General features: G+C 32.2%; 2 protein-coding genes across 2 annotated transcripts in view; one reads left to right on the top strand and one right to left on the bottom strand.

The window, feature by feature from the left end:
* LOC146140571 (AP-1 complex subunit beta-1-like) overlaps nucleotides 1-19,055 on the bottom strand; it is a 70,070-nt gene that overhangs the window by 25,891 nt on the left and 25,124 nt on the right. Inside the window, exons 15-18 of the mRNA XM_083392926.1 lie at nucleotides 17,600-17,660; nucleotides 17,167-17,298; nucleotides 16,842-16,982; nucleotides 11,839-11,984 (exon numbers count right to left, since the gene is read on the bottom strand). Coding sequence (XP_083249052.1) covers nucleotides 11,839-11,984; nucleotides 16,842-16,982; nucleotides 17,167-17,298; nucleotides 17,600-17,660 — 480 coding nt within the window. The remainder of the gene's footprint in view (nucleotides 1-11,838; nucleotides 11,985-16,841; nucleotides 16,983-17,166; nucleotides 17,299-17,599; nucleotides 17,661-19,055) is intronic.
* On the top strand, nucleotides 753-11,192 carry LOC146140573 (uncharacterized). Its single transcript, XM_083391533.1, has 14 exons — nucleotides 753-847; nucleotides 972-1,123; nucleotides 2,859-3,045; nucleotides 3,197-3,372; nucleotides 4,466-4,634; nucleotides 4,750-4,781; nucleotides 4,857-4,961; nucleotides 5,089-5,243; nucleotides 5,420-5,471; nucleotides 7,968-8,139; nucleotides 8,242-8,273; nucleotides 8,351-8,455; nucleotides 9,055-9,223; nucleotides 10,194-11,192. Exons 1-14 carry the CDS (start codon nucleotides 787-789, stop codon nucleotides 10,277-10,279), a joined length of 1,653 nt encoding a protein of 550 aa, XP_083247659.1. The 5' UTR covers nucleotides 753-786; the 3' UTR covers nucleotides 10,280-11,192.

Below are 19,055 nucleotides of genomic sequence, written 5' to 3'. Positions count from 1 at the left end.
AACTCTTCAATATCATAAAAACATTCACACTGATGGAGATGGGCTGATCAAGCCCTCATAAAAAGCATGAAATTGTTCTTGAAAAACAGAGTGAAAAGAAAATAGCTGAACTACAGAACAATACAGCCCAAAGAAAATATAACATGATGATCACAGATAAGTTATTTTTTTAATTGAAGTAAATATTCTTTAGACTTTCCTGTCTTAAAAGTAATTGGTCTATTCGCGAATCATTTGGATAAATTAATGAATTTTGAATCTTGCTCTCAGTTATATATAGCTTTTGTCATTAATAACTAGACATACCCATATTAAAAATATTTGTTTTTGGGGTTAACAGTCTTTACACATGAAAAAATTGTATTAATATATGGCCAGATTTTGTAACACAATGTAGCCTATTTTCTGAAATATAACTTAAATTCTAGTCTTTTGCAAGCTAGGCAAGAACAGCAAGGAGTTTATTTTTGCTATTTTTCTTGACCTAAAGACTTTTCCGTGGACTGTAGGTTGAGAGGAGAACGCTTGGTTTGGGCAGGATTTTTGTTATTTTTTGTTTTACACTACATGCTACCTAATAAAACAGAAGTGAATAAAGATGGACAGCAAACCACAACTTTCATGAAATAAATATAAAAAGATTTATTCAATCTCAAACCCTTATTCGAAACTGTTTGTTCGACGTTAAATGCTTAACAATATTGTAGCTTATAAATCATTAAAATTTTTAGGAGTTTTATATTTTTTTAGGAGTTTAATTCTAACATTCTTAACTAAAAAAACATAATGCATTTCCTTTTATACATTGGTTTTGTACTCATCAGCACACTTGCCGTATTGGAGGCAGGTATGAAGTTTACTTTAGAGAGAACATTTGATATTCTGAATTGTTAATTAGACACAAATGGACAATATATTAAAAGCTAAATTTACTACTGTTTACAAAAAACATTTTTGCTCCTACATTGTAGTTTGCCAGCCAAATACAGTATGCAGAATTCCGCGAGGTGTAATGGTTCAGTCAGGCAACAGTGTTTCATTGCAAGAAAAAATAAATAACAAAGGAAGAGTTTGGTACATCAAACCTTACAATTTGCCTACAAATGCTTTGATGGCTTTTAAGGTAAATTTATAATTTTAGCTTAAAATTAAGCATAGCAAATAACAAATCTGAATATATTTTTAAATAACTTATGTCAATTTAAAAAACAAGTCACCTTATTTGCAAAATAAATAAGGGAAATATAATATGGATTGGCTCACAACACCAACCAATGAAAAAAATAGTGTATAACAGTTTTTAGTGGTGGGCCAATTTATTTATGCTAAGATGATCCAGAGACATATACCAAGCAAATTTAGTGGTAAATCTCACACAGAAATTTTTGTTTATCAAACAAGGCAAGGTATACCAGCAATGCCACATGAGAATATTCTTTGACAACTGCTTTTTATTTAATCATCCATTAAACAATTAAACTCAAACAAATTCAAATGATCAAATCTTACTAATGAAACTACATATCTATATTTTGTACAATCAGTTAACATGGCCTAATGCATTACTAGAGAAATACCCAACATTGCCCAGGTTAAATATTGTTTTACCCAGTTTTAATACTTTGTTGCCAAAAAATGGCTATGAAAAAAGTAGCTTGACCGACTGTTGTTATTACAGTGATATAAAGTTATGATCATTGCAACAAAAACAATATTTTGCAAGGTTAAACAAAATGCAAGAATCTACCAAGCTGTATCGTACAAATCAGTGATTCTTAGCCTTGAAGCTCATGGGTTTGAGGGGTGATGTGTATTGTTGGTTGAAGGAAAAAAGAAAAGAAAAACCAAACTATACGAACTAAAAAAATAGCAGTAAAAGGTGCAAAAGCCTCTGCCAGACTAATGATTGTGTTTAACGCATTTGCTTTAGTAAGCCAATCGGGTTTGTGACATCACAACTATTTGGTTTCTCAACCAACGGCTAAAGCACATCCCAAGTCAAATAGCCTTGTCTAGTAAATGGCCATTTAACCCACGAGGGGCCACTTTTTTGACATTAGATAAAACTTTGTAACAACTTTCATACACAATTGACTTCTCTATAACATCATGTTTCCTCACTTAAACAAGTTGGAGAAAGTCAAGAAAATATAAACTTATTAATAAAAAAATTCTGTCATAAAATATCTTGTTAATTTACATTATAAATAATTTAGTTTTAGACTTAGAATTGCAAACCTGAAGTAAATTAATCCATTAAGTTCAGTTCAAGTTATTTCCCAGTTAACAATATGTGAATTTTTCATTGTTATGGCATGAGCGCACAAACATATTACACAATTGGGATACAATGTTAAGTCATAATAACGCGACTAAATCTTTAAACCATGTAAACTTTCCAAAATGTTAGCGGCTTGTTTCTGGAATACACAATTAAGTTGTTCAGGTCGCTTCACCAACAAAATTGCTTTTTGCTAGCATGCCTGTTTTTACTTGGTATGGTGAAATGTGAACTAAGGAAGTGCAGATAATGACCTGGGATAGCGATAAGGACCGGCGAGTTTGTGGAAGCTTTGTGTTACAGCAGATTATTTGAAAATAATGATTGTGGCAAATAGCATTTAACCAAAAAGCAATGTGTCTGAAATAGATAAACTAAATACTTGGCTGTCATATAATACAGTTAGCTAGCACAGCAAACATACTATGAAGGGAGTTCCCCGTTAATTAGTTGTGTAAAGGGGGCAACTGCCACACGCTTTCAAGTGAACATCCCAACTGAACGACAGAAAAATCTTCCCAAATATATAAATAGATTAACATACCGCATGTGGAACTATAACTCTATGTATTTGTAGAATTTTTCATCGCCAAGGTATGCAGCTGTTGTGGTGATAACATACCACATATCGAAATCCAAGACAACAAAATATTATTATGGAGATCTCAAGGACTTTGAGATATTTTTCAAGGATACTATTGGCATTATAATCTATGTGCCAGTGCTTGGAACAAAAACAGCAAACTTCTCACTTCAATACTACAGTAAGTTTATAGTCTTAAGGTTTAGTTAAAGGGCAAGTTAACAAAAAAGTATGGTAACACCTTCTTATTGTACAAACTAAAAACGGTAAAAGAATAAAAATAAATCATATCTAAAAACAATTTTTTAAGTTTAAAAGATACTTCATATTAGCTGGATGTCACATCCTTACGACAAAGGGAAGTCAAGTGCTCTACAGCAATACGATAACAACAGGAAATGCTGGAATGTTGCAATGCTGGATTATTGAACCAGATAAGACTGAAAAGCGCAAACAAATCTATTTTAGCTTGAGAGACATTGTTTTACAGGAGGGAGAGGAACTAACTGTAAGCAAAAAAACAATAATGCCATAACATTTTTAGGCTATTTTATCTTTTTAAATTTAGGGTTTATTACTGTAAATAAATCTTTTCTAAATGATACCCTTCTAAATGAAAAGGTCAAGTCGACATTATCTTAATAAAGACATTTGAATATTTATGTGTATCATAATAAGTTACACTGATTCAACATTTTTGGCTTGGACTTTCATTCTCAAGCTACATTACAGATCCATGCCTAGGGTACTGAAGATACCCATTCTTTATATTTTTGCAAAAAGATAGTTTAGCTATGTAGCATTATTGATCAAATATTTAAGGGCATATTTAAAATTGAGATGTTCCTATGTATACGTTTACTAGAAATGTTTTTAACCATTGACACCCCTGGGGCCAGTTACAAAAAATCTTGTTGTAAATAGAGAAAATATGGGCTAATGGCAGCAACATTTTTTATTGGTTTACAGTAATAGGTTGTTATAATAGGGATTTCTACTTAACTATGGATTGGCAACTGTATTACATAAATCTTTAACAAACTCCCACTGGCAAGACCAGGTTTCATTGTTAGTGTTTTTTAATGAACAAGGGTATTTAAACTAATTACAACGTCATAAATGTTCCTATGTAACATTTAAGCAGGTGGCTTTATTGGAACACATATAGATGAAATATGCAACTTTTTAGGAGTATAAAAAATATCCATATACATTTGTTCAATGAAGATCCTCTAGGGTATGTGTGATTAGAGGTATAAGTATTTATTTTATAAATAGTCATTTCAAACCAAAATTCAGTAAATTTCATCAACAGAGTTACCATAAAATTGGTATCCACCTTACTATACTCAAATAAAATATAAAACCAAGAAAAAAAACAATATTTTATTGAGCTTTATGCAATAGGCGTTTAGTTTAAAATTTCAACAAAATTTATCTTAGTTTTGCATCGCGCTAACATTATGCTTAATATTGTATTAATAACCATGTTTTAGTTCGGTAAATATGCTAAGGCCTGGAAAAATTAAACTGGCAGACCAGATCTGGCATACAAGCCATAGTTTAGTGACCCCTGGTTTACAGTATTTACCTGTCTTCAGATATGGGATGTACACTCTTCTCTGATTATTGGCAAATTGAAAACATCTAAGAAATTTACAAACTTTGCAGCAGAAAGCAACACCAAAATGATAATTCTAATTGATATTAAAATAAACCAGCACCAAAAAATGCCACTAATGGAAACAAAAGTTCAGCTCACATATCATAGTAAGTAAAGAAGTAGTAATAAAAATGTTAAAAACTTTAACATTCATAATTTAAATGGGTATAATCCACACAATTCTAAGAAAGACACAACTTTTGTTAAATACAATCTTTTCAGCTTTTTTCAATTCGGACATTGATTGCATAAAGGTTGGTGCTAAAATTTACTCTTTTGTACAACATAAACTCAAAAATTAATTTACTATTTTAAAAAATACATTTCAGAGAAAACAATCTTGTGAATCTAACAGCAACGAGTACGATATGTTTTTGTGTGACGAAAAATGCAGTGCGTTTACCAGAATGTTGATAGAAGAATTTAAAGTGCATGTAAGATATTTTAATATTTACGTACATCAATTCATACCTATATTAGATGAAAAAAATTATACCTAATTAAATAAAAGTACATAAGCACAACATAAAAGATAGACAACTCAATAAAATACTATTTCAGGATACTTCACATTTATTGAAATCCGGTGATTCCAACACTAAACTATCCAATATTAGAAATAAATGTCCATGGATTGCTTCTCAATGTAAATGCAATAGAAAAAATGTGGTGCATACAGAATTCTGTGACTCTGACATAAACTGCTTTAATGGTATGTATCTAATGACAAAAGATTAACTTGACAAACATAACTGCTGCTGAGCAACTCTGCAATTTCGTCACTAATTAGCTAAAAATAGTTTGAAAAATATGAATTAAGTTTTACTTATTAGTACTACTGCTTTAATTGGAAATACTACTGACTAAATTTAACCTATTACTCTTTTAACAGGTGGAGGTTGTGCGAGAGTGTGCTTTTTTGCACAGCTTGTGACATGCCCAAGGTTAACCATAAAACAGACAATTTCCCTTCTTTAGGGTATCAACATTGAAGAAAACAGCACAATGTATGACACTCAAATGTACGAAAGTTACTACATAACCAATTTTCTATACTGTCTAGTAGTCCATTCAGTTTGTAACCAATAAACTGACAGTCAATTGATGAAAATTTAATACAAAGAAAAACTGTGCAACCTTTGTATGAAGCAACACAACTACTTCAAGAATAAGAAATAGTTATATCACATATTATAACAAATAACAAATACAAGAAGATCATGATCAGTAAACATTTTGAGATTCATTACAAATGCATTCAACATTTTCTTTAAACTTGCTAAAGTACTTCTAGTATATTATGTTTTTAGTTTTGAATGTTTGTCATTATAGATTTATGTTGTGGGTGGTTATATAAATAATTGAAAATAAAGAAAAACAAAACGCATTTACTTATTTATAATATCTAAAAGAAAGACAGTAAAATGTTGCCTTTTAAAAGATAAAAAATAATAAAGGGTATTTTTGTCAAATTAAAACTTAACATATAAGTAGCTTATCAACAATAGTTGGTTACAAAAAATGTAGCTTGATAATAAATTGCAAAGCCAAAAAGGTTGAGTAAATTGTATAATAATCTTCAGTTAATGTGACTGAGAAGCATTTCAAGCATCACTTATAAGAGATGGGACGCAATTGGGACGTAACTATCAACAATAGTTATGCTAAATGTTAAATCCAATGTAAAAAGGCCTGCTAACAATATGTCATGCCCCAGGCTACATTTACACAAGCACCTAAATTGAGCGATCAACAATATTTTAAAGTTAAAATAGGGTGCTCAATGAAAGCCGGCGAGCATTTAAACAAAATATAAAATAAGGGTTTATCTGTTAAGAGCTACTTTGAAAAAAAAATACAGGAAATTCTGCAGATGTGCAAGTGTTTTTACGGATTACTTAACAGTGGGTTAGATTCAAATGCAACAATTTTTATGATTTCACAATATGTTTTTTACAGTTGCATTTTGCTAAAAAGTCAAGAAAATGATAAGCTGCATTAGTACCATTCTTATTTCAGTTTCAGTGTCACTCGTTCAAGGAGGTATGTTTTTATTATATAACAATGTTATTGGGCTTTTAATAATAACCAATATCAGAGGTTTGTTACAATAGGTTAGTGCAAGAAATATTATATATTTCTCCAAAATTGTACAAAGGCAGCTACAATATTTGTTATATGGGTAAAGCAACATGGATTACTTCAGATAAAAAAACATTTAAAAAATGTGTTCAACAGTGTGTTTACCCAATACAATTTGTACAAATCAGAGGGATCACATCATTCAGTCTAACATCAATGTCAGCTGGTTGGAAAGGTTTTCAGAGACAAAGCATGTATGGAAAATACAGCCTAATATGCAACAGACAACCATGTTGATTGTTTTCAAGGTACAAAGTGATCATAATTTCCCTAATAATAAATAATTGGCAATGTGTGCTATGAACAGGAAACAGTTGATGTAATAGTGTAATGCCAATGCAAAATGGCAAAGAATTGTGATGACCAGCAAAACCTTCTAATTATCTGTGAGCCACCTCACAGTGTGTTTTGAGGACGTTTTGTACCTTTTAAAAATAACCTATTCATAACAGGCAAGCATAGGACTATTAGAAAACTGATTATAACATTAAAATTATGTTTTGTTTGGTTAGAAAATATTTTTTTAATTATTTACTGAGTAACCACAATGTGAATACACAACAAAGCTTGAAAACCACAAGAAGAATAGAATATATAATTTTAATCGTGGATGATAACCGAAACAAACACCACTATAGATAAATTGTGTTATAAATTTGAGAAGCTTTTAACACAACCATGCAATATACATTATTGTTATATAAATAACACTTGAAAGTTGTATTGTTAAAAAACCACAATGTCCTTTAAAGATAACCAGTCAATATATGCAGAATTTTTGTTCCTTACCTACTACATGGGTTAACATAGTTATCCTCCTGACAAATGGCGAAGTTTTAAAACATCAATACTCCGGCAAATTGGGTAACTTTGAAATATTACAAGAGCATATAAATAACGTCATTGTTGATGTGGCTGTTGGTGATGGTAATTCATCCAACTTTACTATCAACTATTATGGTAAGTAGAACTTTTTTTTTTAAGTCGAAATTCAAAATGTGTTTAAATTAGAAAAAAAAAATTATTTAAATGACTTTTGTTATATGCAGCGGGATGTCAATATATACAAACAAAACACTTTCAGTATCCAGACAAATCAATAATCCCAAAACACCTAACAAATTGTTGGATTGTAAAACCACAAGTTAAAGGGGATAGAAAGAGGTTCTTTTTTACATTTAGGGAAGTTCTAGTTGCATCAAAATCAACCTTAAGGGTAATTTTATTATTGATTATTTACCAATGTATTTTTTGAAAGGAACAAAAAAAAAACTAATTATCAAATTCTGACATTTCAGTTGTGGGACATAATCACTGAAAAGGCCATTGGGGAAATAAGCGACAAAAGCTATTTTGAAACGTTCTCAGCTGAAGCAAACCTGTACAACTCTTCTCAACTTTTTATGTTGGATTTAAATATCGAATCAGAAAGCAACAGAAATAAAAATTCGTTTCATGTTTCTGTTTATGGTAGTGCATATAACAGTAAATTAATTTCACAATAATTACACTAGCCTTTTTATGCCACTTCTTTTCATGGTACTAATATCTACAATTCATTTGTATTTACAGCAATGGCTGACAGTGAAGTGGAATGTATGGAAGTAAGAATCATAGTTGTTTTTTCTAAAATATATTACAGGGTGACTACAGTTCAATTAATAAATATTAACATTTGCAGATTCAGAAACAATGCAGTTGGTTCGCACATGAACTACCAGTTGAACTCTGTGATGTACCATGCCCAGCCTTAGAGCGGATGCTACAGTTAGAATATCAAATGGAGGTAAAAATAAGCAGTTATTGAAATTTGTATACTAAACAACAAAATCACTTACAAGAAATTAAAAATGTTATGTTGGTATTTTTCCAAAAATATCCTACATTTACGGTCTATACTTGTACAAACAAGAGACGAAAACGTTGTTTTGTGTTTGATTCATGAGCTAAAGTGACCCAATTTTGTTTACTGACCCTTTCTTTACAAGAAAGTTCTTGGTAAAAGTTTGCTTTTGTTTCGACTTTAAAAAGGTAGTCTGTATACTTCAATTGATGTTAAACCTGCTACTTAACTATACGGTTTTAATGTATCACAACTTTATTTTAAATAGACTTTATGGGGGTTCTATCGTCATCTTACTCGACAAACTAGTTACAAATTTAACTCAGATATTGCACTAATACACTGTTAGTGTTAATAACTAAATATTATTTATATAAAGCTTTTAAAAACAATCATCATAATCAATCAGCATTTGTGCGAAAAATGTCCTAGTCACAGAATTACACAAAACATTGTTGGTTTGAAATAAAGAACCTTAGTTATATTGGTCTTGTTATCCTTAGTTTTGTTGAATTATACATGTGATTATTTTTGTGTACCAGATGAAAGTACCAGTTGTTAAAACTGGAGAGTTATTCACAACTGCTAAGATACCACATGAATCATCAAGGAACACAGCTTGCTCTATTTCAAGGTTTCGAGATTTGTGCATTTGCCCAAGAAGCACTGATCTCTTGGCTTTTTGCTTCTCTAATAACTATTGTTTTGATTGTAAGTATTTTTCCAAAAAAAAGTTAATTAGTTATTTAAAGGATTTTTTAACTTTTAAACATGCAGTCTTCTGCTCAGTATGTAGCTAATTTTGTTTCCCTTAGTTCACAACATCCATCAAACAAATAGTGCAAAAAAATCGAGCCTGCCACAATATAAAGTTATAATTCATGGTACTTTTTACGGTTCAATAAGTGTGTTAATTTTTTTTTATAACTGAATTGAATACAAAGCAAACGAAAATGATTAACTGGTTACTAGGGCGTTCAAAAAAAATTAAAAATGCACATAAATCATTTAAAAATTTAAAAACAATAGTCATCTTTTCAAAATTGTTGTTTTGGGTTATACTGTTATACAGTTATACCCAGCAATATTATAACTGTATTTTTTCTTCATTAGAGCAACTTACGGTATATGCATCAGTCCGAATTAACCATGCAAGGCTAGTATATCGCAATAGGTTTAGTTAAAAAAATTCGTTTTTGCTTTATATACAGTTGTGTATCTCTGATTTGGACAAATGCATTAAACAGGATTTGCTGTATTTTTTGGCTTATAATGTGCAATTATTACATTTACTATTTGGATAAGGTCTTTAATTTTCTGCAAATATTTTTATGTTCTACTTCTATTGTTTTCACAACTTTTTTTCTAAAATAACCAGTGTCTTGTTTTTCTACAGCCTTTTTATAGTTGTTTGTCTTTTTGAAATGACAAAAACATCAACTAGGCATTTTCATGAGTTTTGCATAAACCGAAAAAACAACAACACTGATTTGTCTTTGACCGGTAGTCAGTAAAACATCTAAAACGTGTGTCTGGCAATGCCAAGACCCTGAAGCAGTACTTCAAACAACAATAAGTTGTTTAAATCAACGTTTATATTTCTAAAAGGTCAACATTTGATAAAATTCACCTTTTTAGGTTCAAATAGCCTACTGAATAAATATAAAAAACATTTTTGTAGATGGTGATTGTACATGGGCTTGCCTATTCATGAAGCTAATGCATTGCAAGAGGATCAAGGTTCTTCACACAATTGAACTCTTGTAGCATTTTTTGTACCATAATAAATTCAAGAAAAAGGTGTCTACAGAAACAATGCAAATTTCAAAAAACAATGCTTTTTAATGTAACATAAATAAACAGATTTTTGCTTACTTTGTTTTATATATGCTAACATGAAAATGTAAGTAACACTTTTTATGCAATCCTAAAACAAATTTAAAAAACATAGTTCATATAAATAAGCCTTTAAAACAGTAATAAATCTTCCTTGATGACAGTTTGTACCTAATTTAAGACCTGGTGAAGCAAATTTATGCAAACGCTTGTCAATATTATGATACAATTTGTTGTAATTACCTATTTTTGCAGTTTTGAAAATTTGTTTAAAACAATTTAAATTGTATTTTTACTGTATCAAATAGATTTGTTCTGTGTGTGATTATTATAGAAAATTACATTGTGACTACATTCAAAATTAATTCATGTTTTGCTCCAGTGGTGTTTAATGAGGTGGTCATTGAAAAATAATAAAACCCTATTCTGTTACTCTACTTGACACAATTAAATTCACCGACTTCAGGCTGCTTTTCAGTCTAATGTTTTTGTTCTGTAGGTATGTCACCTGACCTTAATCAAGGGGAATGCCATTAATAGCAAAAACAGCTTCACTTTTTCTGATAACCATGAAACTTCTTATACAAGCAATGCATGACATCCTTTTTCAAGTAGCTTTCACAATTGAATACTTTAACCAATCAAAAAAACTCAATTTACATGCACATTTGAAGAACTAACAACAAAAACAGACTATTATATCGACAGACTATATATAGATTGCCATGTCAATAATTTACAGTTTACTAAACACATTATGGTTTACTATATACCTTTGCTTATTACACTTTTCAGTCTTAAACCTTATCAAATAATGCTGTAATATATTTACTCAATTGTACTATCCTACTTAAACGAAACACTGTAACTATATTTGTTTTGCCTAATACAAAATACTATAAGTATTGTTGCAATGAAATGTAACTGATGATGCATATCTGAGAAAAGGTAGACATAAGCACCAGTTTGATGTAAGGCCTTATAGGCATAAGGAGGGAACCTTGCTGTGTTTCAGGTCACTTTCTCAGAATGATAATATTTGTAGTCAACTTTACAATAGCTTACTTTTGCCAACAAACGGTTTACCTTAGACTTAGAGTGAGCAATTCATCAGTTATGAAACACAACTGTAAACGTTTGTTGCACACCTTACATAGAAATCTGATTATCAAACCTGAAAGTGGTTCCTTAAAGGCAACAAAATGTTTACTATACTAGTTACAAACATATAAATAGTAGTAAATTCTCCAGTATCACCAGACAATGCCAGATAGCTCAACTAATATTTTTTTAAATGGTGTATGTATGCTCTATAATAAAATGCATCAGATTTACTAAATAATAATAATTGAAACCTTTTTTATAACTTTTGGATTTAAATTTCTATGAAATTAAAAAGCGAACCATTGCAGATAAATAAATATTGTGTGAGATGGATATGCTGCCAACTAAAGCATCAATGTTACAAAAAAGAAAGTTTTATCACCAACCTATTCTTGTTGAATTGGATTGCAAACTCAGTCATTGGTTGCATTGCCTTATTGATGAACGTGATGACCATGAAAGCTTCTTTTTGTCGTCTCTGAAAAGTTCCATGTACCTCTAATCCTTTTGCTGCACCTGCATTGAGCCACGGCTACACCAAACAAAGAATACAAATATTTAGCACTGTAAATTAAAAAAGGAAAACCTAGCTTTGATAATAAATTATTTTATTAACAAAACTCTTTAATTGTTGGCAGCTAAAATGGCTGGTATAAAAATCAACACAATAGTAAAGAAATTTGGTATTTACAACTTGTGCATCTCAAATATCCTGAATATAAAACTTTGTTTAAAATATAGTTTAGGTAATAAGGAATGGTATGTATAAGGAATTAAGTTTTTGAAATAACACAACAGATAACAAACTATAAAAACTTAGCAACAAAAAGAAAAAAATCCAATTTATGTCAAGTAAAATGCTACCACTATGTTTAAATTTTGTTATGTCAAAATTGATAAGGAGAATTTGCTATATAACAACTTATTTATAAAAAATACAAAAAATGTGCTCTAAAAACTGGAAAAATTCGCTATTCTTGCACGATTAGGTTCCATCTGAGGTTCTCAACCGTAAGAATTTTAAAGCCTCAAGAGGGGAATTTGGAATCTGTAAAATAAATTCTACTTCATTTTTTTATTGTTAGTGTTTATACTAATGGTGCAATTTTTTTTCCTTTTTTAAATGTTTTTTTAGGGCAAGCACCATTATGCATTTCTTTAAGCATGCAGTTTTGCTTGACCTAAGACTTACAGCTAAACTAAAATTTCACATATCTGTGGACCTTTGGGCCAAGGGTCTAACAACTTGGTTGAAATCATCAACTTTGCACAGGGCATTAAAAACTCAGTGTTGTTTATCGTTGCCAATCACCGCTCAGTATCATTCTTTCTACATGTATTTCTGCCACCGAGCCTAATAATATCAAACAGGCATAATACATAAAATGAACAATAACTGGTGAAATGACCTGCCAACAACATAGAAACCAGCCAGTATCATTCCACCAAAAAAAAAAAACGATCCTTGCAAGAAGCAAACATACATTACCATACACCAGTATTCCTGCACGATTTATAAATGACAGGCCACTCTTCGATTTAACAACATTTTTCCAGTTGGTAAAAATGCGAGCAATTTATGGTAATTTGGTGTCTTCCAGAAACAAGGCACTAACAATTTGGCAAGAACTACCCTCTGTGCAACTAAGTCGATAGATTTTGGGGAATAAGTAAGTTTTGTCTCACATCCACAGATTTAATGAAAAATTGCTTAAATGTCCTCTTGTAAACATCAGCACTAACAAAGTTTCCATTTGAAAAGCCTCTTTACATAAACACATCAAAAACACAATTCATAGATGGATATACATAACCTACTTATAGTGCATCACATGGCCAAAACTCAGTAAAAAAACCCTTAACTCTTCATCACAATTTGTTTGTGTTTCTTGAGATACAGGATATTTTTTCTCTGTCGCCTTTCCCTAGTCAGTATGTGAAGTTAATGTTCCTTGCTGTTTGCTGTCTTTGGTAATAGCGGTGCAGATGTTGAAAAATAACAACTGGGAAAAATATCTTTGTTTTGTATTGAAGGTGGCCAAATATGTGTTTGTAATTTAGCATAGACCCGCAAATTGAGATTAGAAAACTGCGCTGTTGATATTTCCCTTAGATAAAAGTTTGACCCTTACCTTTTTGGGTTTCTGGAACCGCCCTGAATAGGTGTAACTTATTGAACAAATTTAAACCAACACATTTTAACAACAATGAATATTTGTGCCTTTTTTGGTATGCAAATAAATCAGGTTAAGGTTAAACATAAATATATATAGGTATAATATCATTACGCCAGTGGTTGGGAGTCTATGGAAGAGAGCCACCATTCAAAAAGGTTTGGCAACCACTAGATTAGGATTTTTGTTATAAAAACAAACTATCACTTCCATGTGAACCATTTGGGCTGCAGGTTAGTCAACCTCGACAGAATGCAACTGCTATCTTTACCTAACACAAAGGTCCACCTTACATGACGTTTAAGGCAAGAGAAAATGTGATGACTAGGATCATTTTTATTTTAACATTAAAAAAAAATTTTTAACTTTATTTTAACCTAACGAAATTGCTTATTTGTAGAGGCTACAGTTCTTCCTTGAATTGATGCCAGTTACCCAAACATAATATTTTGTCGAAAAGTAAAGTTTTTTTATGGATTTAAAAAGTGTGGTGTCATGTTTTCTGGCATTAGATTTAGCTTGCTTAGGCATTTTTGTATTACAGAATGTCAGTAGGCTATTCCTAAGATCCAAACTGTTGATCTTCCAAAAGTCCACGTTTATGAAGAGGAAGTGTTTTATAAGAATTATTTAATTGCGTAACTACAAATAAAAAAATGGACAATTTGCGATGAAAGTTACTGCTGATCGAAGTGGGCATTGTGACATATTTCCTGCTTTTATGGGTTCATATGGTTTAATTGTGTCCAGTTCCTGATTTAAAATGCTTCCACGACGATTTTTACAATAACTACTCTCAAGAAACACAAAAACTTTGTCAAAAGCCATAAGTTGACAAATTTTGACTTTATTGAAAATTTTGACTTTATTGTAAATTTTAACTTTATTTTAACCTATAAACTTCTTAGAAACAGTCCCCTAAGTGCTGAAAACAACTTTATTTTTTAATTCGTGGACAGACGAGGTCCTTAAAAAATTTTAACTTTATTGACTTTTGCGGGCCCTAGTGATGACCTTTAAAATAATATATACACATTGCGTATATGAATGTTCCAGTTGCTGAATGTGGAATGTAAATCCCCTTAAAATTAAGTTTTATATATGACTTTATGCAGCAGGCAGCAACGGTGGTATGGTTGTTTCATCACCAGCTCCCACCGAGCCTGAGAAGCTCAGTCGGTAGAGCAACGGGTACGGTTTGGCGTGAGGTAGTGGATTTAAACCTCACATAGGCTAGTGGTTTTGTAGCCTGGCAATGCTTGCAGACAATAATACCAAAAAACTCATTTTATTTTGAAGAGCAGAGGTTCCCAACGTGGGGGCGGTACCGCCCCCTGATGGGCGTTGGTGAGTAACAAGGGGGCTTTTTGGGTATTTTTCTCATTTGGGGAGCGCGTAACGCACATAAGGGGGCGTTACATGAAAGTACTTACGGCAAAGATTTTATAAAAAGTTCAACTAAAAATAGTAACAAATAGCACTGTGAACAACTTTTATCCTTAAATGGCAACTTCAAAACTGCGAACTTGTAGTAGTTTCCCCGACCATTGTTACATAATAATTGGCTTTCGCTAACCTACGGCCCGCGGGCCAAATTTGGCCTGCCGCCTCTTCAACAACTATACACGAGTCCTTTACCAATACTTTTTGAATATTTTACTTTAGTGCGCGCAAAAAATGTTTGCGCTTCACGTGAATGATTTCTATTTATTTATGTTATGATGCTGTTTTAGGACTAGATCAGCGCTTCTTTACCGTTGTGCCATGAAAGGTTGCCATGTGCGTCGCGGACAAACGGAAAATCTATGAATAAATATTAGATATATATTTTTTATAAATTTTTTATTTTTTTTCAGCAATGTAATAAAAACTGGCAAGAAATTTAAAAGAAATGCCAGTATACCGAAATATATCGCACTCGCTTCGCTTGCCAGGTGCGCTTGAACTTAAAAAGAATAGCAAACACTGAACTACGAGATTATCGCGTTTCCTGAAAGTAGCTTTATTACACTTTTTATTTGTAGTATGAATGACGTCGAATTTTAAACCAAGTGCAAAAAAAAGAGGGCCGCCTAATTCACAGTTGTTCTAACATTTTAATAACACAATTATTAGTTAACATTTTGTGCGGCTCGCAGAGACCTTTTTGGGTTTGGTTGGTGCCCGCGACTAGAAAAGGTTGCCGGCCCCTGATTAGGTTTGGTGCAGAAAGTTGAATTTTTTTTCCTGGTAATGACACAACCGTGTGAAATAATGTATGTATGTTAGGAAAGTAATCTTTTATGTTGAGCTAACGCCCAAACTGGATTGCATTATGAAACAATATGTTCAATCACCAGATATTTTAATTGCGGTAGCGCAAAGTAATTGGAAAAGTGTTTAAACCTCAACACAATTATTGTTGTATGTAAATTGTATGTTATGTTACCTACATGCCTTAGTTTTTTAATTCAATTTATACACATGCTCATGTAAATTCCTAAAGTGAATGTATGTTAGACAACCAAAAATATGACTGACAGTTTATTTAAACGAAATTGCAGACAATATGATGTTAGACTACGATTAACATAATACTTTACTGTAAAGCAAGATGAGGGGGGTGATATGAAATAATATTGAGCCCAAGGGGACACTAGTGTAAAAAAGGTTGGGAAACACTGTTGTAGAGTGTGCCTGGTTTTTATTCCAGCTATAATTATTTTGTTAATGACATGGCACTTAACCTATGAGTAGTTGCTAATGAGGTGAAAACAAGTTTCAAAATCTAAAACTGGAATCAATCTGAAAATACCAAGTGCACTTGGGGCTCTAATATATCCTATAATGGCATATATATATATACATTTACATATGTATATATAAGCACCTTAATTATTGTTTTTGCCCTTTTGCCCAAGGTCAAAAGTTCATAAACATTTAAGGGACTTTCTTGTCCATACATAGCTGGAGAATAATTATTTTGAATTTGGAAATTTTTTGTTGGTACTAATCTCGGAAAAACTCTTATTAGGCACTTTTATATTTGTACAACTTTTGTAACAGCAAAACAATAAATTGCAAACAATCTCGATGCTCAGATATCAATTGCTTTAAAACTGATTAAATTTGCAATACCTTGGATTCAGATAAAAAAACAACAAACCAAACAACCAATAGCTTATTACCTTAACAGAGTATTTTATAGTTAGTTTTTCCCTTGGTTTGTACATTACCTCCTTTGTTGCCATGTAGGATCCAGGTGAGGGGTTAAAATCGAGTCCCAGTAGAGAATCTGCTGGTGCCTGGGAAAATCCCATCGCACCTACTTGGGCTTGTTGCGCTGCCGCCGCAGGAGGGACATTAGATGCACCCAACTAAAATGAATAACAAGTTCATGAGAATTACGATCCCATGATAGAGCAAGAGCTGCATTTACAAACGAAATATTTTAGTACAGTAAGTCAATGATATTTTTTTTTTGTGTGAATGAAATGTTTAATTATTTAGAAAAAAATCTACCATAAAAGATTTATTACTGCAGGAAAACAAAACACTTACAAGAAAGTCAAGTCCTCCCATAGGGTCAATAATGTTGGGATTGGCCGGCATTGAAGGGGGTTGTTGCACCATAGTGGGGGCAATATCCAACCCCAAAAGATCGCTTACCAATGCATCCTGGGCTGGTATAACCTAATTAATGAGAAAACAGTGGTGCTTCATATGTGGTTTAATTAGTGAACCAATAAAGCCTCCCAGACAAAGCAAAACATCTGCCTTAAGAACAACCGACAACAAAATTGTACAAAATGAGCAGAATGAGGTGATTTACTATAAATGCATTAACATTATGTTAATAGATTTATATGTCCCGGATGCTGGTAACAACCCAAATAAAAGACATTTGTTTGTATGTTAACCTTCAACGTACCAAACTCTAAATTATAAGACTTAACGGTAATTATTTTTCTATCCGAATTAAATGGTAACAAACCTGTGGCGCTGGAACTTGGGAGGAGTCAGCCGAGGTTACATCGCCGGCACTGTCAGGTGATCTGGAATATAAAAAAACTCTGGTACAAAAATACACCGTGACTAAATTGCAGTCCCAGAAGCGTGACAAATCAACATTTCACTGGGAAGAACATTACAGAATATCCATGTCAAAACTACAGTGAATCGCTACAATTGCCACAACACTCTACTTTTACCTTAATGGGCAATCGCATTTCCTCAACAGAAAATATGTGCAAAATACATTAAAAGGTGTTTTTAAAGTATATCTTAATTAAAAGTGCCAATGGAGTTAACAATACCGATTTATTGATGGTTGCTAAAAATAGCTATATTTAAATATTGAAACATGCTTTAATAAATAGCAGTGTCAAACAGTACTAACTAGATGAAATACCCGGCGTGGCCCAGGTTATAATTATAGTGTATTTACCAGTAGAATAGTAACTGGTAAAGGACTAACATAGTTGGAGCAACGATGCAAATTAACTACATCTTAAATTAGACCCCAGCCATAAGACCGAGAAAAGAACAACATAAATGTCCAAATAAAACACAGTTCAAAATAAGAGGAAAATAGGACTAAGACCTAATTGGTCAAAATCAGGCCTTAACAACACTTATACCTAACCCCAAACCCCACCCCTGAGTACATCACAAACTCCTATAATAATTTCAACCCTTACCCATTTTCCAACCACACCCGTTGCACTACAATAACCCCAAACAGGACCAAAAAATCTGGTGCCAAAACAGTTGTGTGCCAGTCAAACGGTGTCTAAACATCGTCACTGACGGCCCCCCGATCGTCCCATACCGTCTACCTGCAGTTTCAAAAGATATTTTGGTCATTTAGGCCTAAATCTAATGAATTTTGGACATATTCAGTCAGATTTAGGTCTTATTCAGACGATTTCAATCTTATTCTGTACTGGATATTACTGCATATTTGGCTATATTATGTTGTTGGTTTTAATACTATGGTTTTATTGACTCTGCTTTTTGTATTGTAGCTTTTTAGATCTTATTGTGTGTTCCCCTTAAATAAGCACGATAATGTACAAAGTCTTGTAGAGTAATTGTACCAGACAGTCAAATTGCATATACACTTGCTATGATGTCTGTGTTATTTTGCAATGTTGCGTTGTGTGGCAGATATAATTGTCTTTTCGTATTTTGTTGTCAATGTACTGCACATTTTGCATTGGCTTCATAAGTGATCAATAGGGCGATTATTATTTGTCAAAAAAATAAGAAATTTTGACCTACAAATATTTTTTGTACACCGAAAAGCCATTGCAGACTCACTGAATCTGTTGATCAATGATGCAAGCAGAGCAGACTAGAAAAACAACTAGCCTGCAGTGAGGTTCAAACTCACGACCTCCGGTCAAGCCGGGACCGTCGCTCTACCAACTGAGCTATGCAGGCTCAGA

Source organism: Ascidiella aspersa, chromosome 6, assembly GCF_963924565.1.
Source record: "Ascidiella aspersa chromosome 6, kaAscAspe10.2, whole genome shotgun sequence".
NCBI lineage: Eukaryota > Metazoa > Chordata > Ascidiacea > Phlebobranchia > Ascidiidae > Ascidiella > Ascidiella aspersa.
This window is presented reverse-complemented; position numbering and strand designations above follow the sequence as displayed.

Coding starts and splice junctions, on each gene's coding strand:
- LOC146140573 (XM_083391533.1), top strand. CDS start 787: ATGCATTTCCTTTTATACATTGGTTTTGTACTCATCAGCACACTTGCC. Junction 4,782..4,856: donor CGGACATTGATTGCATAAAG/GTTGGTGCTAAA, acceptor AATACATTTCAG/AGAAAACAATCTTGTGAATC. Junction 8,140..8,241: donor GTTTCATGTTTCTGTTTATG/GTAGTGCATATA, acceptor TTGTATTTACAG/CAATGGCTGACAGTGAAGTG.